The sequence below is a fragment of the Salmo trutta genome, chromosome 2, assembly GCF_901001165.1.
Source record: "Salmo trutta chromosome 2, fSalTru1.1, whole genome shotgun sequence".
NCBI classification, from domain to species: Eukaryota; Metazoa; Chordata; class Actinopteri; order Salmoniformes; family Salmonidae; genus Salmo; species Salmo trutta.
In genome coordinates this window covers 14,060,589-14,086,154 of record NC_042958.1, presented here as the reverse complement: position 1 = coordinate 14,086,154, position 25,566 = coordinate 14,060,589, and the positions used below count along the sequence as shown (strand labels likewise).

The window sequence follows — 25,566 nt, the reverse complement described above, 5'->3', positions numbered from 1 at the left end:
AGAAGAAATGGCACTTAAAATAGTCAAGAGTCTGTGTGCTCTAAATATATCAACGCTCTCATGCTCTTCTCAGTGCTCACAAGACACCAACGGAACTGACTGAACACACACGGCAGGGAGCCTAGTAGTTAAGTGTTGGGCCAGTAACCGAAAGGTTGCTGGTTTGAAACCCAGAGCCAACTAGTTGAAAAATTGGTTTGAGCCCCTGAGCAAGGCTCTTAACCCAAATTACTCCTGTAAGTCGCATCTGCTAAATTACTAAAATATAAATGCATCCAGGTGCTGAACTGACTACAGTAAACTAGCGTGCCAAAGACATGTTTTCCTCTTTCACTATGAAGGTGTGGGGCCAGGCAGAGGTGGCACACACACACAAGCACGGTGGATGGACTTCTAGGTAAGAGAACTGACTCGTATGCGCTCTGTGGGAAGTCTTTATTAAACCGCAGAATACACATTCACACACGTATAAATCCCCAACAAGCTGACGGCTGGGTCGTCACGGTGATGAGGCCTAAGGCTGTGTCCAGGGGGGCGGGTCGGGCCTCCAGGGCTTGGCAGGGATTTGGTAAGGCCTGGGTTTATTCAGTAGGAATGACTGGGTGAATTTTTAAAATTGTTTGGAAACAGGTGTTACCTGAACTTCGTTTAAAAATGATTTCTCCTCCTGAACATAACCCTAGAAGCGTTTTATAATGACAGAAATACATGGCCATGAGCTGATCTATTTCATTCTACATGGCAGAGAATCCTGTTCTATGCAGGGAATTTCTATCTGAAACGTTCTGTAACGTTGCGGCCACGTGAATATGCCCCTGGTATCTACTACTGGAGTCCAGTGAAGGGAAACAGAGACAATATACTGTCCTTTAACAGATAGTCCCACTCTCTCTGTGTGGGAGTGAAGACCGGTAACATGACCATACAGATATAGGTTCTTAATTTCAGCCAGTTTGCTACAGCAGGAAATGTTGATTATAAAGAATGGACATTTTTGTAGCGTTTTGATACATTTTTCGTAAGGAAAAATTAAGTCTGACATTTTAAAGTGGACATTACAAACTTCCGAAGCCTTTTTAAACCTCATACACTACAAATTTGAAATGTCCTGCATTGCAGGATAGTTCTGCAACAGGGTGATCAAATTAAGATACTGCATCTGTAGGAACACATCAGTATGTGTGAGTGCAGTGTGGTGTGGGGCTGGCACAGTCCAGCCTAGTATCAAGGGATTTTGCCTAGGAGGGCCAGGTTCACTCTAGCCTGGTTTGATGTAGTCCATGTGTTTTGTCCCAGGTTACAGTAAGTCCGATCAAGAGCAATTTCAGTATGGCATGATTTGGCACCATAGCTTGGTTTCAATGCAGTCTAGCATGATTTGGCCCTGGTTAGATACAGTCTAGAGTAATTTCAGCATGGCATGATGCAGTCCAGTGAAGTTTGGCTCCAGTGCAGTTTGACCCGGTTCTATGCCAGGCTGCCAGGCCAGGAGACCACGGTGAGAGCCACTCTGCTACGCTGCTCCTTCAGCATGGGTACCAGGGCTGAGTGGCTCATACCAGCCGTAGACAGCCCGTTAACCGCCACTATCATGTCCCCACACCTAGGGTACAGAGGGGACACAGAGGGGAACATCAATATGGATGGACCATATACACTGACTATACCCAACATGAAGAACCCCTTCCCAATATTCAGTTGCACCTCCTTTACCCTCAGAACAGCCTCAATTCATCAGGGGAATGGACTCTACAAGGTGTAGAAAGCATTCCAAAGGGATGCTGGCCCATGTTTCCCACAGTTGTGTCAAGTTGGCTGGATGTCCTTTGGGTGGTGGACCATTCTTGATACACACGGGAAACAGTTGAGCCTGAAAAACCCAGCAACGTTGCAGCTCTTGACACAAAACGGTGCGCCTGGCCTCTACTACCATACCCCATTCAAAGGCACTTAAATCTTTTGTCTTTCCCGTTCACCCTCTGATTGTGTATGTGTGCCATTCAATGTCTCAAATGTCTTAAGGCTTAAAAATCCTCCTTTAACCTGTCTCCTCCCCTTCAACTACACTGATTGAAGTGGATTTAACAGGTGACATCAATAAGGGGTCATAGCTTTCACCTGGATTCACCTGGTCAGTCTGTCATGGAAAGAGCAGGTGTTCCTAATGATTTATATACTCTGTGTGTGTTTGTATGTATGTGTATATATACTGCTCAAAAAAATAAAGGGAACACTTAAACAACACATCCTAGATCTGAATGAAAGAAATAATCTTATTAAATACTTTTTTCTTTACATAGTTGAATGTGCTGACAACAAAATCACACAAAAATAATCAATGGAAATCCAATTTATCAACCCATGGAGGTCTGAATTTGGAGTCACACTCAAAATTAAAGTGGAAAACCACACTACAGGCTGATCCAACTTTGATGTAATGTCCTTAAAACAAGTCAAAATGAGGCTCAGTAGTGTGTGTGGCCTCCACGTGCCTATATGACCTCCCTACAATGCCTGGGCATGCTCCTGATGAGGTGGCGGATGGTCTCCTGAGGGATCTCCTCCCAGACCTGGACTAAAGCATCCGCCAACTCCTGGACAGTCTGTGGTGCAACGTGGCGTTGGTGGATGGAGCGAGACATGATGTCCCAGATGTGCTCAATTGGATTCAGGTCTGGGGAACGGGCGGGCAAGTCCATAGCATCAATGCCTTCCTCTTGCAGGAACTGCTGACACACTCCAGCCACATGAGGTCTAGCATTGTCTTGCATTAGGAGGAACCCAGGGCCAACCGCACCAGCATATGGTCTCACAAGGGGTCTGAGGATCTCATCTCGGTACCTAATGGCAGTCAGGCTACCTCTGGCGAGCACATGGAGGGCTGTACGGCCCCCCAAAGAAATTCCACCCCACACCATGACTGACCCACCGCCAAACCGGTCATGCTGGAGGATGTTGCAGGCAGCAGAACGTTCTCCACGGCGTCTCCAGACTCTGTCACGTCTGTCACGTGCTCAGTGTGAACCTGCTTTTATCTGTGAATAGCACAGGGCGCCAGTGGCGAATTTGCCAATCTTGGTGTTCTCTGGCAAATGCCAAACGTCCTGCACGGTGTTGGGCTGTAAGCACAACCCCCACCTGTGGACGTCGGGCCCTCATACCACCCTCATGGAGTCTGTTTGAGCAGACACATGCACATTTGTGGCCTGCTGGAGGTCATTTTGCAGGGCTCTGGCAGTGCTCCTCCTGCTCCTCCTTGCACAAAGGCGGAGGTAGTGGTCCTGCTGCTGGGTTGTTGCCCTCCTACGGCCTCCTCCACATCTCCTGATGTACTGGCCTGTCTCCTGGTAGCGCCTCCATGCTCTGGACACTACGCTGACAGACACAGCAAACCTTCTTGCCACAGCTCCTTATTGATGTGCCATCCTGGATGAGCTGCACTACCTGAGCCACTTGTGTGGGTTGTAGACTCCGTCTCATGCTACCACTAGAGTGAAAGCACCGCCAGCATTCAAAAGTGACCAAAACATCAGCCAGGAAGCATAGGAACTGAGAAGTGGCCTGTGGTCCCCACCTGCAGAACCACTCCTTTATTGGGGGTGTCTTGCTAATTGCCTATAATTTCCACCTGTTGTCTATTCCATTTGCACAACAGCATGTGAAATTTATTGTCAATCAGTGTTGCTTCCTAAGTGGACAGTTTGATTTCACAGAAGTGTGATTGACTTGGAGTTACATTGTGTTGTTTAAGTGTTCCCTTTATTTTTTTGAGCAGTGTATATATGTGTATATACTTTATTGCCTATTAACTTACAAAGAATGGAAATGTGTCTTTATGCTTACAAGCCAACAACATGAATGATGGCTTACTTGAGGCGGCCATCATAGTATGCAGGCGTTCCAAGGACAATGGTCTTGATGAAGAATGCCTGGTTGCTATGGTTTTCCTCGTATCCCCCAACAATGCTGAAGCCCCAGCTCCCAGGGTGACTTCTACGCAGAACAATCTCATGGCTACTGTGAAGGAAGCTGAGATAAATGGATGGAAAGAATGAGTCAGTGTTTTAGTGAGGGAGACAGAAGAAGGGGGAGATGGAGAGGGAGGGGCCAGGTTGAGAGGCAGAGGGAGGGCCAGGTTTAGAGGGGGGGGCCAGGTTTAGATGGAGAGGCCAGGTTTAGAGAGAGAGAGGGAGGGGGGGGGCCAGGTTTAGTGAGAGAGGGAGGGAGGGGCCAGGTTCAGTGAGAGAGGGAGGGAGGGGCCAGGTTTAGTGAGAGAGGGAGGGAGGGGCCAGGTTTAGTGAGAGAGGGAGGGAGGGAGGGGCCAGGTTTAGTGAGAGAGGGAGGGAGGGGCCAGGTTTAGTGAGAGAGGGAGGGAGGGGCCAGGTTTAGTGAGAGAGGGAGGGAGGGGCCAGGTTTAGTGAGAGATGGAGGGAGGGGCCAGGTTTAGAGAGAGAGAGAGCGAGGGGCCAGGTTTAGTGAGAGAGGGAGGGAGGGGCCAGGTTAAGTGAGAGAGGGAGGGAGGGGCCAGGTTTAGTGAGAGAGGGAGGGAGGGGCCAGGTTTAGTGAGAGAGGGGCCAGGTTTAGTGAGAGAGGGGCCAGGTTTAGTGAGAGAGGGGCCAGGTTTAGTGAGAGAGGGAGGGAGGGGCCAGGTTTAGTGAGAGAGGGAGGGGCCAGGTTTAGTGAGAGAGGGAGGGAGGGGCCAGGTTTAGTGAGAGAGGGAGGGGCCAGGTTTAGAGAGAGGGAGGGGCCAGGTTTAGTGAGAGAGGGAGGGGCCAGGTTTAGTGAGAGAGGGAGGGGCCAGGTTTAGAGAGAGAGGGCGTGGCCAGGTTTAGAGAGAGATGGAGGGAGGGGCCAGGTTTAGAGAGAGAGAGAGCGAGGGGCCAGGTTTAGTGAGAGAGAGAGCGAGGGGCCAGGTTTAGTGAGAGAGGGAGGGAGGGGCCAGGTTAAGTGAGAGAGGGAGGGAGGGGCCAGGTTTAGTGAGAGAGGGAGGGAGGGGCCAGGTTTAGTGAGAGAGGGGCCAGGTTTAGTGAGAGAGGGGCCAGGTTTAGTGAGAGAGGAGCCTGGTTTAGTGAGAGAGGGAGGGAGGGGCCAGGTTTAGTGAGAGAGGGAGGGGCCAGGTTTAGAGAGAGGGAGGGGCCAGGTTTAGTGAGAGAGGGAGGGGCCAGGTTTAGAGAGAGAGGGCGTGGCCAGGTTTAGTGAGAGAGGGAGGGGCCAGGTTTAGAGAGAGAGGGCGTGGCCAGGTTTAGTGAGAGAGGGAGGGGCCAGGTTTAGAGAGAGAGGGCGTGGCCAGGTTTAGAGAGAGGGAGGGGCCAGGTTTAGAGAGAGAGGGAGGGGCCAGGTTTAGAGAGAGGGAGGGGCCAGGTTTAGTGAGAGAGGGAGGGGCCAGGTTTAGAGAGAGAGGGAGGGGCCAGGTTTAGAGAGAGGGAGGGGCCAGGTTTAGTGAGAGAGGGAGGGGCCAGGTTTAGAGAGAGAGGGAGGGGCCAGGTTTAGAGAGGGAGGGAGGGGCCAGGTTTAGTGAGAGAGGGAGGGGCCAGGTTTAGAGAGAGGGAGGGGCCAGGTTTAGTGAGAGAGGGAGGGGCCAGGTTTAGAGAGAGAGGGAGGGGCCAGGTTTAGAGAGAGGGAGGGGCCAGGTTTAGTGAGAGAGGGAGGGGTCAGGTTTAGAGAGAGAGGGCGTGGCCAGGTTTAGTGAGAGAGGGAGGGGCCAGGTTTAGTGAGAGAGGGAGGGGCCAGGTTTAGAGAGAGAGGGCGTGGCCAGGTTTAGTGAGAGAGGGAGGGGCCAGGTTTAGAGAGAGAGGGCGTGGCCAGGTTTAGAGAGAGGGAGGGGCCAGGTTTAGTGAAAGAGGGAGGGGCCAGGTTTAGAGAGAGGGAGGGGCCAGGTTTAGTGAGAGAGGGAGGGGCCAGGTTTAGAGAGAGAGGGAGGGGCCAGGTTTAGAGAGAGGGAGGGGCCAGGTTTAGTGAGAGAGGGAGGGGCCAGGTTTAGAGAGAGGGAGGGGCCAGGTTTAGAGAGGGAGGGAGGGGCCAGGTTTAGTGAGAGAGGGCGTGGCCAGGTTTAGAGAGAGAGGGAGGGGCCAGGTTTAGAGAGAGAGGGCGTGGCCAGGTTTAGAGAGAGAGGGCGTGGCCAGGTTTAGAGAGAGAGGGAGGGGCCAGGTTTAGAGAGAGAGGGCGTGGCCAGGTTTAGAGAGAGGGAGGGGCCAGGTTTAGAGAGAGAGGGAGGGGCCAGGTTAGAGAGAGAGGGAGGGCCAGGTTTAGAGAGAGAGGGGGGGCCAGGTTTAGAGAGAGAGGGAGGGGCCAGGTTTAGAGAGAGAGGGAGGGGCCAGGTTTAGAGAGAGAGGGAGGGGCCAGGTTTAGAGAGAGAGGGAGGGGCCAGGTTTAGAGAGAGAGGGAGGGGCCAGGTTTAGAGAGAGAGGGAGGGGCCAGGTTTAGAGAGAGAGGGAGGGAGGGGCCAGGTTTAGAGAGAGAGGGAGGGGCCAGGTTTAGAGAGAGAGGGAGGGGCCAGGTTTAGAGAGAGAGGGAGGGGCCAGGTTTAGAGAGAGAGGGAGGGGCCAGGTTTAGAGAGAGAGGGAGGGGCCAGGTTTAGAGAGAGAGGGAGGGGCCAGGTTTAGAGAGAGAGGGAGGGGCCAGGTTTAGAGAGAGGGAGGGGCCAGGTTTAGAGAGAGAGGGAGGGGCCAGGTTTAGAGAGAGAGGGGGGGCCAGGTTTTAGAGAGAGAGGGAGGGGCCAGGTTTAGAGAGAGAGGGAGGGGCCAGGTTTAGAGAGAGAGGGAGGGGCCAGGTTTAGAGAGAGGGAGGGGCCAGGTTTAGAGAGAGAGGGAGGGGCCAGGTTTAGAGAGAGAGGGAGGGGCCAGGTTTAGAGAGAGAGGGCGTGGCCAGGTTTAGAGAGAGAGGGCGTGGCCAGGTTTAGAGAGAGAGGGCGTGGCCAGGTTTAGAGAGAGAGGGAGTGGCCAGGTTTAGAGAGAGAGGGAGGGGCCAGGTTTAGAGAGAGAGGGAGGGGCCAGGTTTAGAGAGAGAGGGAGGGGCCAGGTTTAGAGAGAGAGGGAGGGGCCAGGTTTAGAGAGAGAGGGAGGGGCCAGGTTTAGAGAGAGAGGGAGGGGCCAGGTTTAGAGAGAGAGGGAGGGCCAGGTTTAGAGAGAGAGGGAGGGCCAGGTTTAGAGAGAGAGGGAGGGGCCAGGTTTAGAGAGAGAGGGCGTGGCCAGGTTTAGAGAGAGGGAGGGGCCAGGTTTAGAGAGAGAGGGAGGGGCCAGGTTTAGAGAGAGAGGGAAGTAGGGCAAGAGAAAGGGTGAAAGGATAAGAGATGGAGAAAGACCGAGGTGGGGAGGAAAAGAGAGTTGGAGGAACGAGATTCAGAGAGGGAGGAGAGAAAGAGAGACAGAGCGGAACAAAAGGAGAGAACGATAGAAAAAGGGAGGGGTGAGTTTGAGGCTGTCCTCTCTGTACCAGTCTCAGAAGGATGAATGAGGGAGAGACATTGGGGATGTCACCACATGCCCCTCAGTTGATAATCCACAGCTGCTGATGTTTACAGCGCCGTTCAGGACAACACACACATGTCAACACACACACACACATCAACACACACACGTCAACACACACACATAATACATGATCTGTGTGACATTTTCATCCCAACACAGAACACACTCAAATCAAGATCAACACAAATGCTCCGACTACACATTCTCCACAGATTATTTCAGATTACTTCAGATTACTTCAGGTGAATCATGGGGTGGATCTCACTAGTCAACTTGCTTCCTTTCCTTGTCTCCTCTGCTTCACCTACACTAATATGAAAACACTGAATAAATCAAAGCAATATTTTCACACACAAACCCCCAACATCCCAACCACCCCAGGTGAGTCCAACCCAACGAGGTATGTCTTCTATATCTCCTGTTTACCTGGGCAGGCCGAGCCACAGGACCCAGGAGGGGGACCAGGAGGAGTCGTAGTCCGAGTCGTGTGTGTGGTGGTGTGTGGGCAGCAGCTGGTCCACGGGGCTCTGATCCGGCTCCTCCACCATGCTGACCTCCAGCGCCCTCAGCTGGACGGAGGGTGACGCCGCACTGGCCTTCAGGGTACCAACCGCCTCGCTGTGGCTGAGATAGGTCAGGTCCTGGTCGTTGATACTCAGGAGGATGTCACCTGCAGGAGAGGAGGGGACAGAGAGAGAATGAGAGAGAGAGGAAAACAGAGACAGTGAAAACAGGAGTTGGTGAGGCAGAGCGAAGAACCGGAAGAGTGCAGAGACAGAGAGAAAGAGGGAGAGATAGAAGGAGCGAGAGGGACATAGAGAAATACATTGTTACTTAAGGACAAAGAGTCCTGAGAGAGAACATTCAAACACTGACCTCTGAGAATGTAGCTGTGGCAGATAATGAGCCAAACCAAATAAGAACTTGGCCTGGACAATCTAACAGGCTGTGATGTAGCCCACAGCTCACCTTGTTTGATTCGTCCAACCCGTGACAGGCAGCCATGTGGTTGGACGCTGGTCACAAAGATGGGCAGCTCGCCGCTCTTGCTGCCCCGCCCCCCGGCCACGGTCATACCCAGAGACTCATGAGGCTCCTTCTTCACAGTGATGTGTTTCTCCCTACAGGTCACACACTGGGACAGGTCCTACACACACACACACACACACACACACACACACACACACACACACACACACACACACACACACACACACACACACACACACACACACACACACACACACACACACACACACACACACACACATATAAATACAGTTGAAGTCGGAAGTTTACATTCACTTATGTTGCAGTCATTAAAACTCGTTTTTCAACCACTCCACAAATTTCTTGTTAACAAACTATAGTTTTGGCAAGTCGGTTAGGACATCTACTTTGTGCATGACACAAGTAATTTTTCCAACAATTGTTTACAGACAATTATTTCACTTATAATTCACTGTATCACAATTCCAGTGGGTCAGAAGTTTACATACACTAAGTTGACTGTGCCTTTGAACAGCTTGGACAATTCCAGAAAATGATGTCAATGCTTTAGAAGCTTCTGATAGGCTAATTGACATCATTTGAGTCAATTGGAGGTGTACCTGTGGATGTATTTCAAGGCCTACCTTCAAACTCAGTGCCTCTTTGCTTGACATCATGGGAAAATCAAAAGAAATCAGCCAAGACCTCAGAAAAAAATTGGAGACCTCCACAAGTCTGGTTCATCCTTAGGAGCAATTTCCAAATGCCTAAAGGTACCAAGTTCATCTGTACAAACAATAGTACGCAAGTATAAACACCATGGGACCACGCAGCCGCCATACCGCTCAGGAAGGAGATGCGTTTTGTCTCCTAGAGATGAACGTACTTTGGTGCGAAAAGTGCAAATCAATCCCAGAACATCACCAAAGGACATCGTGAAGATGCTGGAGGAAACAGGTACAAAAGTATCTATATCGAAATAACCTGAAAGGCCTCTCAGCAAGGAAGAAGCCACTGCTCCAAAACTGCCATAAAAAAGTCAGACTACGGTTTCCAACTGCACACGGGGACAAAAATCTTACTTTTTGGAGAAATGTCCTCTTGTCTGATGAAACAAAAATAGAACTGTTAGGCCATAATGAGCATCGTTATGTTTGGAGGAAAAAGGGGGAGGCTTGCAAACAGGGACTGGTGCACTTCACAAAATAGATGGCCTCATGAGGGAGGAAAATTATGTGGATATATTGAAGGAAAATCTCAAGACATCAGTCAGGAAGTTAAAGCATGGTCGCAAATGGGTCTTCCAAATGGACAATGACCCCAAGCATACTTCCAAAGTTGTGGCAAAATGGCTTAAGGACAACAAAGTCAAGGTATTGGAGTGGCCATCACAAAGCCCTGACCTCAATCCTATAGAACATTTGTGGGCAGAACTGAAAAAGTGTGTGCGAGCAAGGAGGCCTACAAACCTGACTCAGTTACACCAGCTCTGTCAGGAGGAATGGGCCAAAATTCAACCAACTTATTGTGGGAAGCTTGTGGAAGGCTACCCGAAACGTTTGACCCAAGTTAAACAATTTAAAGGCAATGCTACCAAATATTAATTGAGTTTATGTAAACTTCTGACCCACTGGGAATGTGATGAAAGAAATAAAAGCTGAAATAAATCATTCTCTCTACTATTATTCTGACATTTCACATTCTTAAAATAAAGTGGTGATCCTAACTGACCTAAAACAGGGAATTTTTACTATAATTCAATGTCAGGAATTGTGATAAACTGAGTTTAAATGTGTTTGGCTAAGGTGTATGTAAACTTCCGACTTCAACTGTGTACACACACACACACACACACACACACACACACACACACACACACACACACACACACACACACACACACACACGCACGCACACACACTAAGAGTGGTCCTATGGTGTATAATGCACATTGGGAGAGGCCTCCAGCATAAACAGATACATATGAACAAACACAGTCAGACACACACACTCCCTCAGGTGTGTACTCACTCTGTGGGTGCTGGAGCGGGCCAGGTGGGCGCAGGTGGGCACGGTGCTGGGGTTGGGGGAGAAGCTGTGGTGATGGTGGTGGTGGTTGGGGAGGAAGTGGTCATGGCAGTACAGATCTTTGTTGGAGGCGGAGCTTGATGGAGGGGGAAGGGTAGGCTTGCTGGGACGGCCAATCAGCAGATAGACTCTTTCGCCGCTGGCCTGTAGTTGACAGGAAAAGGGAGTAGAGTTAGCCATCCACTAGAGGATGGTCAGAAACACTGTTTATCTCCTAGCAGTCTTACCTGTATGATCTGAGCAGCCTGTTCAGGCGTGCCATGGCGTAGGTCCTGCTCGTTGACCGCCAGCACTCGGTCGTTACTACACAGCCTCCCGTCCTTGGCCGCTAGGCCGCCGTCCAGCAGGTCTAACACAAACACCCCCACCTCGTCAGTCCTCCGCACCAGCTTGATGCCCAGCTGCTCCGACGAGTCCCGCTTCTGCAGGGTGATCCTCAGGCTGGCAGGGCTGGACGGAGTACCCTCTGGGGTGGAACAGGGGGCGTGGGGCACTGAGGGGGTGGTGGAGGGGGGTGGGCGAGAGACACAGCGGCGCTCCCTTAGGACAGTGAGCTGCAGTGTGGCACAGGGGCGTGCCAACGTTGAGCGAGCAAAGTTATGGGCCACATTGCTGATGTCTACACTGTTGACCTGCAGAGAGGGAGAAAAAGAGAGGGACATTAGGAGAGGGAGAGGGAGAAGGAGGGAGCTTGGCTTTGGAGGAATATTAGAGTAGAAAAGGTGAGGAAGAGGTGAGGATGGATCCATGGTCCTCACCTGTAGTATCTGGTCCCCGGCCAGAAGCCTGCCATCTCGAGCAATGACCCCATCACGGTACACTTCCTGGATCACCACGTTGATGAGAGGCGTCTCGTTGCCCCCGACGATGCTGATGCCCAGTTCTACATAGGGGTTGGAGCGGTGGACCTCGATGGTGGTGATCTCACCCTCTGGAAGGGACGGCAGCTTCACACTACCTGGGAAATACACAGGGACATGGAAGCACATCAATCTCTTATATTCATGAATGTTTAGATTCGACATGATTACATTGGAAGGTTAGAGACAGGAAGTCAGATGGAAGAAGTGATGTTGTACCCTCTTCTGCAGAGAGGGGCGGTGACTCTGGGCAGTCCCATCCAGAGGAGGCAGAGCTGGCGGTGCGGAGGAGGTGGATGCACGGGTTACTGAGGGGTCGCTTTACCCTGGGCACCACACACTCCAACCCTACCAAACCTACACACAGAGAGAGGGGTTACACACACACACACACACACACACACACACACACACACACACACACACAGTTGTTACTCACTGTCCTCCTCATTGCTCTCCTCGAAGGCGGGGTTGTCCAATCCAGGCTCGTCGGTCCACATGGGGACGCTGCTTTCGGTGGTGGAGGTGCCACCAGGGGGCGAGGAGGAGCTCTCCTCCTGCAGGTCTGTCTCCGTCTGGAGGGCGCGTGGGGACCTGGAGGGGCTGGTCACCATGGCTCCCTCCTCCCCGGGATCACATGGTGGTCCCTCTAAACTGGTCTCCTGACACTGCGTCCCCGGACACCTGGACACAGAGAGGGGATGTGGGGGTCGACTTAGTGCATTGATCAGTTATATCGTTTTTTCCCAATCATACCAGGTCATTTAATGCTTAAAAACAAAAACATTAGGATGAATAAGACACTTGGCTACAGAAGTGACATTTCTTACCGATCTCTCAGCTTCCTTCCAAAAACATATCCTGTGAAATGACATCAACACATACTGGAGGAGTTACTGGCTAGCTACAAGTGGTTAGCTTAGCTAATGAACAAGCTTCATCTGCCGCAGCCCGCATGACCAGAATGACACATCGACAAACCACCAAAGGCACACCGCATTTCTGTTAGAAGATTGAGAAAGGGGTGGAGGTTTTTCGTGCCCAAAGTCAACCTTTAAAACTGCATGTACAGTTTCATACATTGCACGCGCGCACACCCACACACCCACCCACACACACACCCACCCACCCACCCACACACCCACCCACCCACACATCCACCCACCCTCACACACACACACCCACCCACCCACCCACCCACCAACCCACACACACACCCACCCACACACCCCCACACCCACCCACACACCCACACCCACCCACCCACCCACCCCCACACCCACCCACCCACCCACACACCCACACCCACCCACCCACCCACTCACCCACAGGAGGACTCACTAAACAGAGAACATCCCTGGTCATCCCTACTACCTCTGATCTGGTGGACTCACTAAACAGAGAGCATCCCTGGTCATCCCTACTGCCTCTGATCTGGAGGACTCACTAAACAGAGAACATCCCTGGTCATCCCTACTGCCTCTGATCTGGAGGACTCACTAAACAGAGAACATCCCTGGTCATCCCTACTGCCTCTGATCTGGAGGACTCACTAAACAGAGAACATCCCTGGTCATCCCTACTACCTCTGATCTGGAGGACTCACTAAACAGAGAACATCCCTGGTCATTCCTACTGCCTCTGATCTGGTGGACTCACTAAACAGAGAGCATCCCTGGTCATCCCTACTGCCTCTGATCTGGAGGACTCACTAAACAGAGAACATCCCTGGTCATCCCTACTACCTCTGATCTGGAGGACTCACTAAACAGAGAACATCCCTGGTCATCCCTACTACCTCTGATCTGGAGGACTCACTAAACAGAGAACATCCCTGGTCATCCCTACTACCTCTGATCTGGAGGACTCACTTAACAGAGAACATCCCTGGTCATCCCTACTACCTCTGATCTGGAGGACTCACTAAACAGAGAACATCCCTGGTCATCCCTACTGCCTCTGATCTGGAGGACTCACTAAACAGAGAACATCCCTGGTCATCCCTACTACCTCTGATCTGGAGGACTCACTAAACAGAGAACATCCCTGGTCATCCCTACTACCTCTGATCTGGAGGACTCACTTAACAGAGAACATCCCTGGTCATCCCTACTACCTCTGATCTGGAGGACTCACTAAACAGAGAACATCCCTGGTCATCTCTACTGCCTCTGATCTGGAGGACTCACTTAACAGAGAACATCCCTGGTCATCCCTACTACCTCTGATCTGGAGGACTCACTAAACAGAGAACATCCCTGGTCATCCCTACTACCTCTGATCTGGAGGACTCACTTAACAGAGAACATCCCTGGTCATCCCTAATGCCTCTGATCTGGAGGACTCACTAAACAGAGAACATCCCTGGTCATCCCTACTGCCTCTGATCTGGAGGACTCACTAAACAGAGAACATCCCTGGTCATCCCTACTACCTCTGATCTGGAGGACTCACTTAACAGAGAACATCCCTGGTCATTCCTACTGCCTCTGATCTGGAGGACTCACTTAACAGAGAACATCCCTGGTCATTCCTACTGCCTCTGATCTGGAGGACTCACTAAACAGAGAACATCCCTGGTCATCCCTACTACCTCTGATCTGGAGGACTCACTAAACAGAGAACATCCCTGGTCATTCCTACTGCCTCTGATCTGGAGGACTCACTTAACAGAGAACATCCCTGGTCATCCCTACTACCTCTGATCTGGAGGACTCACTTAACAGAGAACATCCCTGGTCATCCCTACTACCTCTGATCTGGAGGACTCACTAAACAGAGAACATCCCTGGTCATCCCTACTACCAAGTGCCCTGGCAGTCTTCTGTTCTAATCTCTGACTTTAAGGCGGCTTTAGTGACACAGTATTAAATGTCCAAGCTGACAGACACCCAATTCTGTCTCTCGTGATCTCATCCGTCCTTAGCTTCATTACTATCTTAGGGTTGGGGCATAGGGAACAACCCACATGGACCTGGGCCTTAATCTATAGATGCTTTAAGAACAGAGCAAAGAATGCCCAGTCATGCACAAACACCTCAGAAAGACCTAGGGAACACTTGGAGTGAGACATAGCTCACCTGCCACAACTGGTTGCCCAGTGGGAAGCAATTTTGTATACTTGTCCATACGCTGAGGAGAAGGTGTAGTGGATATCTAGTGAGGAGAAGGTGTAGTGGATATCTAGTGAGGAGAAGGTGTAGTGGATATCTAGTGAGGAGAAGCTATAGTGGATATCTAGTGAGGAGAAGGTATAGTGGACATCTAGTGTAGGTTGAAGGTTCCAAAGGCAATGTAACAATTCTATCCATAAATGTTCAGCGCCGTGGGCAAAAATCGAATAAAATAAAATTGGATTGGTTGCATATACGTATTTTGCAGATTTTATCACGGGTTTAGTGAAATGCTTATGTTCATAGCTCCAACAGTGCAGTGACACCCAACAAGAAAAATACGAACAGGGCAGCCATGTCTGTCCACACCATCTTGTCAGTCTGGAAGTAAATGATAGCATAACTGTTTTACTGTCATTCTATTCATTTAAACGTTTTTCAATTGATCTTCAACCACTGTATTATTTGATTTCCAGACGGCTGGTCACGTGTTTAATGCTCATCCTGTAGAATTAGCAATGGCGCTGGTCCAATGATTTTGTTTATTTTCTAACGCTGCCACATGGAATTATTAGGTTGCCTAAACCTGTATTTTTCTGACCTAGCATCTTACACTTTGTTTAAACACTTTAAAAGGTATCCTTCCTTCCTCCATTCCTTACTTTATTGAGGCAATCACTGATTAAAATTGCTGGCAATGTTTGTTGACCAAGTTGACATTGTTGGCAAAGGTTTTCATCTCATTGGTTTCACCAATCCAACCTTGACAGAGCAGTGATGACTTTGAGGGAGGAAGGAAGTAAGAGAGGATGCACTTTAAAATAATTAGAATTGAGCTTTAGTGGACACTGGGCCATAGGCTGGACAGAGCAGGGCAGAGAGCAGAGCATGGTAGGACAGAGCAGAGTAGTGTAGGGCAGAGCAGAGCAGAATAGAGCAGAGAGCAGGGTAGAACAGGGTAGAGAAGTGCAGGGCAGAGTAAAGCAGTGCAGGGCAGGAGGGCAGGGCAGGACATGGTAAAGCAGTGCAGAGTAGAGCAGTGCAGGGTAGAGCAGGGCAGGGCAGGACAGAGCAGGACAGGACAGAGCAGTGCAGGGCAGGGTAGAAAACTGCAGGGCAGGGTAGAGCAGTGTAGGGTAGAGCAGTGCAGGGTAGAGCAGTGCAGGGTAAAGCAGTGCAGAGTAGAGCAGTGCAGAGTAGAGCAGTGCAGGGTAGAGCATTGCAGGGTAAAGCAGTGCAGAGTAGAGCAGTGCAGTGTAGAGCAGTGCAGGGTAGAGCAGTGCAGGGTAGAGCAGTGCAGGGTAAAGCAGTGCAGTGTAGAGCAGTGCAGGGTAGAGCCGTGCAGGGTAGAGCATTGCGGGGTAAAGCAGTGCAGAGTAGAGCAGTGCAGTGTAGAGCAGTGCAGGGTAGAGCAGTGCAGGGTAGAGCAGTGCAGGGTAGAGCAGTACAGGGTAGAGAGGTGCAGGGTAGAGAAGTGCAGGGTAGAGCAGTGCAGGGTAGGGCAGGGCAGGGCAGTGCAGTGCAGGATAGAGCAGTGCAGGGCAGGGCAGTGCAGTGCAGGGTAGAGCAGGGGTGGGTGTCCCGTGTACAGTGGTGTAAAGTACTTAAGTAAAAAATACTTTAAAGTACTACTTAAGTAGTTTTGGGGGGTATCTGTAGTTTACTATTTATATTTTTGGCAACTTTTACTTTTACTTCACTACATTCCTTAAGAAAAGAATGTACTTTTTACTCCATGCATTTTCCCTGACACTCAAAAGTACTCATTACATTTAGAATACTTAGCAGGATAGGACAATGATATAATTCACACAACTATCAAAAGAACATCCCTGCTCATCCCTACTGCCTCTGATCTGGCGGACTCATTAAACACAAATGCTTTGTATGTAAATTAAGTCTGAGTGTTGGAGTGTGCCCCTGGCTATCCGTACATTTAAAAAACACGAACATTGTGCCATCTGGTTTGCTTAATATAAGGAATTTGAAATGATTTATACTTTTACTTTTGATACTTAAGTATATTTTAGCAATTACATTTATTTTTGATACTTAAGTATATTTAAAACCAAATACTTTTAGACTTTTACTCAAACAGTATTTTACTGGGTGACTTTCATTTAATTTTCTAATAAGGTACAATATCTATACATTTGGATACTTTTTCCACCGTCCGTTTAGCAGCTATAACCTTAATGACCACGCATCAACACAGCAATGGAGAGTAGTTTCTCTAGGGACAGTTACACACTGTGGAATTCAGCAAACGAAACCTTCTCAGTTCTTCGTTGGCATTCCTCTGGTCTAGTCCAGAATCAGTCTACAACCTCACACAGCTCAGGAGTAGCTCAGTAAGCAGCATGTTCCAGCTTTATCCAAATCCTTTGTTGTTGTCGTGTCAAATCCTTTGAGTAAAGCCAGTGTATCTATGCATGCGGATGACTCAACACTACACGTCAGCTACTACAGTGAGTGAAATCAATGCAACACTTAACAAAGAGCTGCAGTTAGTTTCACAATGGGTGGCAAGGAATAAGTTAGTCCTAAATATAACAAAAAAAACTAAAAGCATTGTATTTGGGACAAATCATACACTAAACCCTAAACCTCAACTAAATCTTGTAATAAATAATGTGGAAATTGAGCAAGTTGAGGTGACTAAACTTCTTGGAGTAACCCTGAAATGTAAACTGACATGGTCAAAACATTGTTGATGCGACAGTAGATAAAATTTACATTTACATTTAAGTCATTTAGCAGACACTCTTATCCAGAGCGACTTACAAATTGGTGCATTCACCTTATGATATCCAGTGGAACAACCACTTTACAATAGTACATCTATATCTTTTTTTGGGGGGGGGGGGTTAGAAGGATTACTTTGTCCTATCCTAGGTATTCCTTGAAGAGGTGGGGTTTCAGGTGTCTCCGGAAGGTGGTGATTGACTCCGCCGTTCTGGCGTCGTGAGGGAGCTTGTTCCACCATTGGGGTGCCAGAGCAGCGAACAGTTTTGACTGGGCTGAGCGGGAACTGTGCTTCCGCAGAGGTAGGGGGCCAGCAGGCCAGAGGTGGATGAACGCAGTGCCCTTGTTTGGGTGTAGGGCCTGATCAGAGCCTGAAGGTACGGAGGTGCCGTTCCCCTCACAGCTCCGTAGGCAAGCACCATGGTCTTGTAGCAGAATGGTATGATAAGCAGAATGATAAGATGGGGAGATGTTGGTCCATAATAAAGCCCTGCTCTACCTTCTGAACAACACTATCAACAAGACAGGTTCTACAGGTTCTACAGGTTCTAGTTTTGTCGCACCTGGACTACTGTTCAGTCGTGTGGTCAGGTGCCACAAAGAGGGACTTAGGAATTGCAATTGGCTCAGAACAGGGCAGCACGGCTGGCCCTTGGATGTACACAGTGAGAAACATTAATAATATGCATGTCAATCTCTCCTGGCTCAAAGTGGAGGAAAGATTGACTTGACATGTTGAAAGCACCGAGCTGTCTGTTTAAACGACTAGCACACAGCTCAGACAGACATGCATACCCCACAAGACATGCCACCAGAGGTCTCTTCACAGTCCCCTAGTCCAGAACAGACTATGTGAGGCGCACAGTACTACATAGATCCATGACTACATGGAACTCTATTCCACATCAGGTAACTGATGCAAACAGTAGAAACAGAATTAAAAAACAGATAAAAATACACCTTAAGTAACAGTGGGGACTGTGAAGCAACACAAACATAGGTACAGACACATGCATACACACACATGATAACATACGCACTATACACACACACGTACACATGTATTTTGTGTTGTAGATATGTGGTAGTGGAGTAGGGGCCTGAGGGCACACAGTGTGTTGTGAAATTTGTTCTGAATGTATTGTAATGTTTTTAAAATGATAAAGGACCCCAGGATCCTTTATAAATACAAATACAGCAGGAGTCAGGACAACAAACAAGTTGGCTGAAGACGAAAGGCTAGCACTCAAGCTAGCTATAGAAACCAAGCAATAAGCTTTAGATACAGTTGAAGTTTACATACACCTTAGCCAAATACATTTAAACTCAGTTTTTCACAATTCCTGACATTTAATCCTAGTAAGAATTTCCTGTTTTAGGTCAGTTAGGATCACCACTTTATTTTAAGAATGTGAAATGTCAGAATAATAGTAGAGAGAATGATTTATTTCAGCTTTTATTTCTTTCATCACATTCCCAGTGGGTCAGAAGTTTAGATACACTCAATTAGTATTTGGTAGCATTGCCTTTAAATTGTTTAACTTGGGTCAAACGTTTCGGGTAGCCTTCCACAAGCTTCCAACAATAAGCTGGGTGAATTTTGACCCATTCCTCCTGACTGGTGTAACTGAGTTAGGTTTGTAGGCCTCCTTGCTCGCACACACCTTTTCAGGATTGAGGTTAGGGCTTTGTGATGGCCACTCCAATACCTTGACTTTGTTGTCCTTAAGCCATTTTGCCACAACTTTGGAAGTATGCTTGGGGTCATTGTCCATTTGGAAGACCCATTTGCAACCAAGCTTTAACTTCCTGACTGATGTCTTGAGATGTTGCTTCAATATATCCACATAATTTTCCTCCCTCATGATGCCATCTATTTTGTGAAGTGCACCAGTCCCTCTTGCAGCAAAGCACCCCCACAACATGATGCTGCCACCCCCGTGCTTCACGGTTGAGATGGTGTTCTTCGGCTTGCAAACCGATATAGGACTCATTTTACTGTGGATATAGATACTTTTGTACCTATTTCCTCCAGCATCTTCACAAGGTCCTTTGCTGTTGTTCTGGGATTGATTTGCACTTTTCGCACTAAAGTACGTTAATCTCTAGGAGACAAAGCGCGTCTCCTTCCTGAGCGGTATTGTCACGTTCGTCGTAAAGATGGGACCAAGGCGCAGCGGGAATGTGAATACTCATCTTCTTTATTGTGAAGAAAACCAAAATAAACACTTGAATCAAAACAACGACGAGAAACAGTCCTGTGAGACATACAGCTACACATTGAATAACTACCCACAAAACCCATGAAAAAACACCCCTACTAAATAGGACCTTCAATTAGAGGCAATGAGGAACAGCTGCCTCCAATTGAAGGTCAACCCAATAAACTAAACATAGAAATAGAATAACTAGACACAGACATAGAAATAGACTAACATAGAACATTAACCCCAAAAAAACGAAACACATAAAACAAACACCCCCTGCCACGTCCTGACCAAACTACAATAATAAATAACCTCTTTACTGGTCAGGACGTGACAGGTATGACGGCTGTGTGGTCCCATAATGTTTATACTTGCGTGCTATTGTTTGTACAGATGAACGTGGTACCTTGAGGCATTTGGAAATTGCTCCCAAGGATGAACCAGACTTGTGGAGGTCTACAATTTTCTTTCTGAGGTCTTGGCTGATTTCTTTTGATTTTCCCATGATGTCAAGCAAAGATGGACTGAGTTTGAAGGTAAGCCTTGAAATACATCCACAGGTACACCTCCAATTGACTCAAATGATGTCAATTAGCCTATCAGAAGTTTCTAAAGCATTGACATCATTTTCTGGAATTTTCCAAGCTGTTCAAAGGCACTGTCAACTTAGTGTATGTAAACTTCTGACCCACTGGAATTGTGATACAGTGAATTATAAGTGAAATAATCTGTCTGTAAACAATTGTTGGAAAAATTACTTGTCATGCACAAAGTAGATGTCCTAACTGACTTGCCAAACTATAGTTTGTTAACAAGAAATTTGTGGAGTGGTTGAAAAATGAGTTTTAATGACTCCGACCTAAGTGAATATAAACTTCCGACTTCAACTGTTGAATCATCTCTACATAGTAACTGTAATGTCTGTCCTATTTACTGTTTTTAACACTACACATGTCAGCATCAAGACATCACAGCTTAGAGACCAAATTCTGCAACCGAAATTAGTACTTTACACTACTAGCCTGCTGAGCTCCCCACCGTCACATATCCACTCACATTGTGAGGTGTGTGCATGTGTGTGTGTGTGTGTGTGTGTGTGTGTGTGTGTGTTTATTTTGGTTTTGTGTGTGTGTGTGTGTGTCTGTGTGTGTGTGTGTGTGTGTGTGTGTTTATTTTGGTTTTGTGTGTGTGTGTGTGTGTGTGTGTGTGTGTCTGTGTGTTTGTGTGTGTGTGTGACTCCACTCTACCTGTGTTTGAGGTGAGCCTCCAGGTCACAGCGGGGCATGCTGAGGCTGCAGGCCGGGGCCAGGGGACAGGACACAGACAGCTTGTCAAGCAGCTTGTGTACCAGGATGCTGCTCCGCCTACACACCTGCAGATGTAGCCGGTCCCGGTCCAGCGGGCAGAAGTCCCGCTCCTGGAGGAAGCTGCGGAGGCAGCGGGCACAGAAGGTGTGTCCGCAGGGTGTGTCCAAGGGTTGGACCAGGGGCTGCAGACAGATGTGGCACACCAGGTCATCGTCCACCTCCAGGCGATAGTTATAGAGGTGGTTCTCCCAGGCCCGGTGGATCTGACCACACTCTGGACACAAGGCCTCCAGCACGGGCTCCACAGGCCCTGCCGGACCCACCTGGAGAAGAGATTTATATGGGAGATGTTGGAGGACAATGATAGTTGAACAGAAAAGCTTGTTTGAATAAATCCCAAAGAAACAACCAAGTAATCTGTATGTTATTACAGTGTAATTACCAATTTGTCTTTTCTTTGTGTATACAAGGTAATTAGCGGATCGGAATGGTAAATAGCAGATCAGAGGATCAGCATTACACAATTCAACACGATGGTACCAGTACCCCTCATACACACAGCTGGGAGGGTACAAACTAAAATCCAAACCCACCTCACAGCCGGGGCTGCCCATGTCAGGACCAGGGCTCCAATCGCCAGGCACGGCCTTTGGCACAGTCGTCACTGGGGTTACAGGTCGGGAGGTTACAAAGGGGTGGGGAGGGGGGCGTCCTATCCCATAAGCCTCAGAGGGTGAGCTGGTGACAGAGAGGACAGCCGCCCCCCAGTGGCCAATCAGACATCACCCTGTAGGTAAGAGAGCAGGGGTTAAAAAGCTGGGAAATTAAACATAGTGTTGTGTGTGTGTGTCTCTGCACGTGTGTGCATGTGAGTGTGTACTCATGCATACATGTGTAGTACTGTATAACTTGGTAAATATTTGCATTGTATTAGTGTATATGTGACATGTGTGCATGTTTATATCAACGTGTGTGTGTAGTGTGTGTAGTGTGTGCAGAGATGATGTACTGTAGCACTGCGCCTGCTCAGTGTAATCTCTCTTTCGCTCTCGCCTGCTGCAATATTACAGTCTCACAGAGAGGGAATTATCTGGGATTGAGACAGAAGGAATTATCTGGGATTGAGACAGACGGAATTATCTGGGATTGAGGCAGAGAGGACATGGGTATGGTTGAGAGGAAGGAGAGAGAGATAAAAAGGGAGAGGGCTAGAACGATGAAGAGAAAGAGGGATAGAGAGATAGAGAGAGAGAAGTAGTGAGAAAAAGAGACGAGAGAGAGAATATGAAAGGGAGAGGGGAGGGAGGGGAGAAAGAAAACAGGAGAGAGAAGAGAGAGATGGAAAGAGAAAAGGAAAAAAGGTTGACAGAGAGAAAGGGTCAAATGGAAAAACAAAGGAGTAGAGAAACAGAATGAAAATGAGAGATGAAGACAGAAAGAGAGAGAGAGCTGTGAGATAGGGACAAGAAAAAAAGAGTGGAAGACTGCCAACTGATCACTGTGCATGTGGTGTGTATGTGGTGTGTATGTGGTGTGTATGTGGTGTGTATGTGGTGTGTATGTGGTGTGCATGTGGTGTGTATGTGGTGTGCATGTGGTGTGTATGTGGTGTGTATGTGGTGTGCATGTGGTGTGCATGTGGTGTGTATGTGGTGTGTATGTGGTGTGCATGTGGTGTGCATGTGGTGTGTATGTGGTGTGTATGTGGTGTGTATGTGGTGTGTATGTGGTGTGCATGTGGTGTGCATGTGGTGTGCATGTGGTGTGCATGTGGTGTGTATGTGGTGTGTATGTGGTGTGTATGTGGTGTGTATGTGGTGTGCATGTGGTGTGTATGTGGTGTGTATGTGGTGTGTATGTGGTGTGTATGTGTGTGTATGTGGTGTGTATGTGGTGTGCATGTGGTGTGTATGTGGTGTGTATGTGGTGTGTATGTGGTGTGCATGTGGTGTGTATGTGGTGTGTATGTGGTGTGCATGTGGTGTGTATGTGGTGTGCATGTGGTGTGTATGTGGTGTGCATGTGGTGTGTATGTGGTGTGTATGTGGTGTGTATGTGGTGTGCATGTGGTGTGTATGTGGTGTGTATGTGGTGTGCATGTGGTGTGCATGTGGTGTGTATGTGGTGTGCATGTGGTGTGCATGTGGTGTGTATGTGGTGTGCATGTGGTGTGTATGTGGTGTGCATGTGGTGTGTATGTGGTGTGTATGTGGTGTGTGTGATGTGTTTTTGTTTTTACTATCCTTGTGGGGACCAGAAGTCCTCACAAGGACAGTAAAACAAGAAACATTTGGTCAAGTGAGGATATTTCGCCAGTCCCCACAAGGAATAAGGCTATTTTAGGCTTAGGGGTCAGGTTTAGGGTTACAATTAGGGTTAGGGTTAGGTTAAAGGTTAGGGTTAAGTTAAGGATTAGGGTTAGGTTAAGGGTTATCGGTTATGGAAAATAGGATTTTGAATGGGGGTCAATTGTTTGGTCCCCACAAGGATAGTAAAACAAACGTGTGTGTGTGTGTGTGTGTGTGTGATGCACTCTGGCCGGTTCTGCAGCGTGAGAGAGCCAGAGCTAACGGAAAACTCCTTGCAGCTCTGAAACACAGCCGACCACTCATACAAATTCCCAATGCTGAGCCGTCCTCAAAACTAATGCATTGTGTACCAGTCATTTCCACTGTGTTACACATCCAAAGCCATTTAGACTCACTTCCCCTACTACAGTACTCTAGCCCTGTCCCTGAGGAGCTCATGGACACAAATCGACACAAGGGAGCGTATTTACGCATGAAACAGAGCCAAGCTAATAACACTTGACTACCAGCCTCTATTCTCATCTCCTTGCCTCCATCTGCATGAATCTGAAAGAACTGAAGAGGTCATAGCAAATACTAAATAGTCGTCCACCATATTGCTTTCACCGATCCTGGGATTTCCGACCAAAACAGATGACGCAGAGAGGAAGCCACTTTAGACTGTTAAGATGCAGCCTCTGTCTGTCTGTGTGAGGGTCTGCTCCTGTCTCCATGGCTACGGAGCATGTTCAGTAGAGCTTGACATTCAGAGCTGTGTAGATAGAGATGGAGTGTTCTCTCCTCCATGTGTCCTTTCTATTTTTGTACACTTCTATCTGCTGCTGGCTATATTCTCAATTGTTCCTGTCCTTCTGACCGTGCCACTGCTGTTTCTGCCTGTCTTTATGACTGTTGTTTCCATGACTACATGCCTGTATATAACCTGTCTATGTAACCTGCATCTGTCTCCTTGACTGCTGGTACCCTTTTCCTTCTTTTAAGTACCTGCTTCTGTCTCTATGTGAATGTGTGTGTGTGTGTGTGTGTGTGTGTGTGTGTGTGTGTGTGTGTGTGTGTGTGTGTGTGTGTGTGTGTATGTATGTGTGCAGCTGGAGATGCATTATTCATGTAGACATAAGGCTCCTCTGTTTCCATAACAAAGCTCTGACATCATTTTAACTCACACACACACACTCACACACGTATGTACACACACAGTGTATGCTTTTGGGGTATGAGTTTGTGGGTGTGTGCAGTGTCTTTCTACCACTGCTGTGTATAAGTTTGACATGCAAGACTAATGCAGTCTATAAGTTAGATCTCTCTCTCTTTCCCGCTCTCTCGCTCACCCTTTGTTTTTAACCTTCTGCCAGGATAATACAGCAGTTACAAGAGCACTTAAATGACTTAAATGACTCTTACTTTCAAAATAGCTGGATTGCAACAGCGTGTGTGTGTGTGTTTGTGTGTTATTGTCTTTGTTGTGTTACCCGGCGCCTCAAGGCCACTATGCTATTGTATTGTTATTTCATTCATAGGCTTGCTGTTCTCTGCTCCTTCTATTGATACCAGCAGTAGACAAGGCCTACAGCGACTCAGCGACTAATGCACAATACCCGATAACTAACGAACAAAGAAGATGACGTCTGTCCTATTGCCAACCCAAATCAAGGGGTAAACCATGACTATAACATATAGTCTACAACAATCTTGCATGTCAGACAAGAGGAAAACGCGATATCTCCTTGCCCTCAGGAACAGTTGATCACGTTAATAAGGTAGTCAGTAGACTAATAAAACCACAATCCCAAAGATCTATTACGGCTACCATGATTTTCAATAGCATAATCATCTTGTCAACCTTCGCAAAAAACAAACAAACCTGAATATGCAATGTTTCATTTCATGTTTCGTTTCAATATAGCCTAGCCTAGAATATATATTGTTGAAGGCTGAATAACATAATGGCTTATTGAAGGGGAGAACAAAACGGCATATACCAAACAAAGGCTATCTATTTAAATTGCATTATTTGACTACCCATTTTATGCACTGCCCTGAAAGACGACACGCAGATTCAGATTCAGATAGATCATATAATTGGTTCGATGACACCAATACCCTTCTCCATTTAGGCTGGTGAGTGAACCAGCCGGAGTGTCTGTCTGATTGTCAGATTCCTCCCTCCCTTCCTTCGAGATCGGTGGAATTGCGCTGAGATGGATACATCATGGATGGACAATAGCGACTTCAATTGAAAGCTATAGACTATTACTAGACCATAGATATAGAACCTGCTTTATATATATATGTTCTAGACATCGTGACAGTGAAGATGTGCGATCAGAATACATACATTATATTACCTATTCCGGCTTCTCCTTGGTGCCGAGAACTCCGGCCCCGAGAGGGGACAATTAACGGACCTCAATCACACATTCACCGCAACAAGCAGAGCCGTAGCAGCCGCACATAAAACGCCCCGGTGACTTTCGCCGT

At 48.2% G+C, this 25,566-nt stretch overlaps 1 protein-coding gene across 3 annotated transcripts; it reads right to left on the bottom strand.

Moving 5' to 3' along the window:
* Nucleotides 1–418: 418 nt before the first annotated feature.
* On the bottom strand, nucleotides 419–25,566 carry lnx2a (ligand of numb-protein X 2a). Of its 3 annotated transcripts, none has more exons than XM_029695142.1 (12): nucleotides 25,424–25,564; nucleotides 21,373–21,566; nucleotides 20,720–21,102; nucleotides 11,847–12,091; nucleotides 11,627–11,764; nucleotides 11,306–11,505; nucleotides 10,775–11,179; nucleotides 10,491–10,691; nucleotides 8,439–8,616; nucleotides 7,896–8,139; nucleotides 3,871–4,029; nucleotides 419–1,603 (listed from the first exon to the last, which is right to left on the bottom strand). In XM_029695142.1, the coding sequence occupies exons 2-12, from the start codon at nucleotides 21,391–21,393 to the stop codon at nucleotides 1,468–1,470; spliced, it is 2,310 nt and encodes a 769-aa protein (XP_029551002.1). In that variant the 5' UTR covers nucleotides 21,394–21,566; nucleotides 25,424–25,564; the 3' UTR covers nucleotides 419–1,467. The 3 variants fall into 3 exon arrangements, with proteins under 3 accessions (XP_029551002.1, XP_029551010.1, XP_029551017.1); XM_029695150.1 differs by having other exon boundaries at nucleotides 25,434–25,564; XM_029695157.1 differs by lacking the exons at nucleotides 419–1,603; nucleotides 3,871–4,029 and adding an exon at nucleotides 7,227–7,778 and having other exon boundaries at nucleotides 25,424–25,566.

Excerpts from the sequence above, each read along its gene's own strand:
- lnx2a (XM_029695142.1), bottom strand. The coding sequence starts at position 21,393 with ATGGGCAGCCCCGGCTGTGAG. Across the intron at positions 21,103-21,372 it reads TGGGCAGCCCCGGCTGTGAG|GTGGGTCCGGCAGGGCCTGT; the intron begins GTGGGTTTGGAT and ends TCTCTTCTCCAG. Across the intron at positions 10,692-10,774 it reads AGGCTGCTCAGATCATACAG|GCCAGCGGCGAAAGAGTCTA; the intron begins GTAAGACTGCTA and ends TGTCAACTACAG.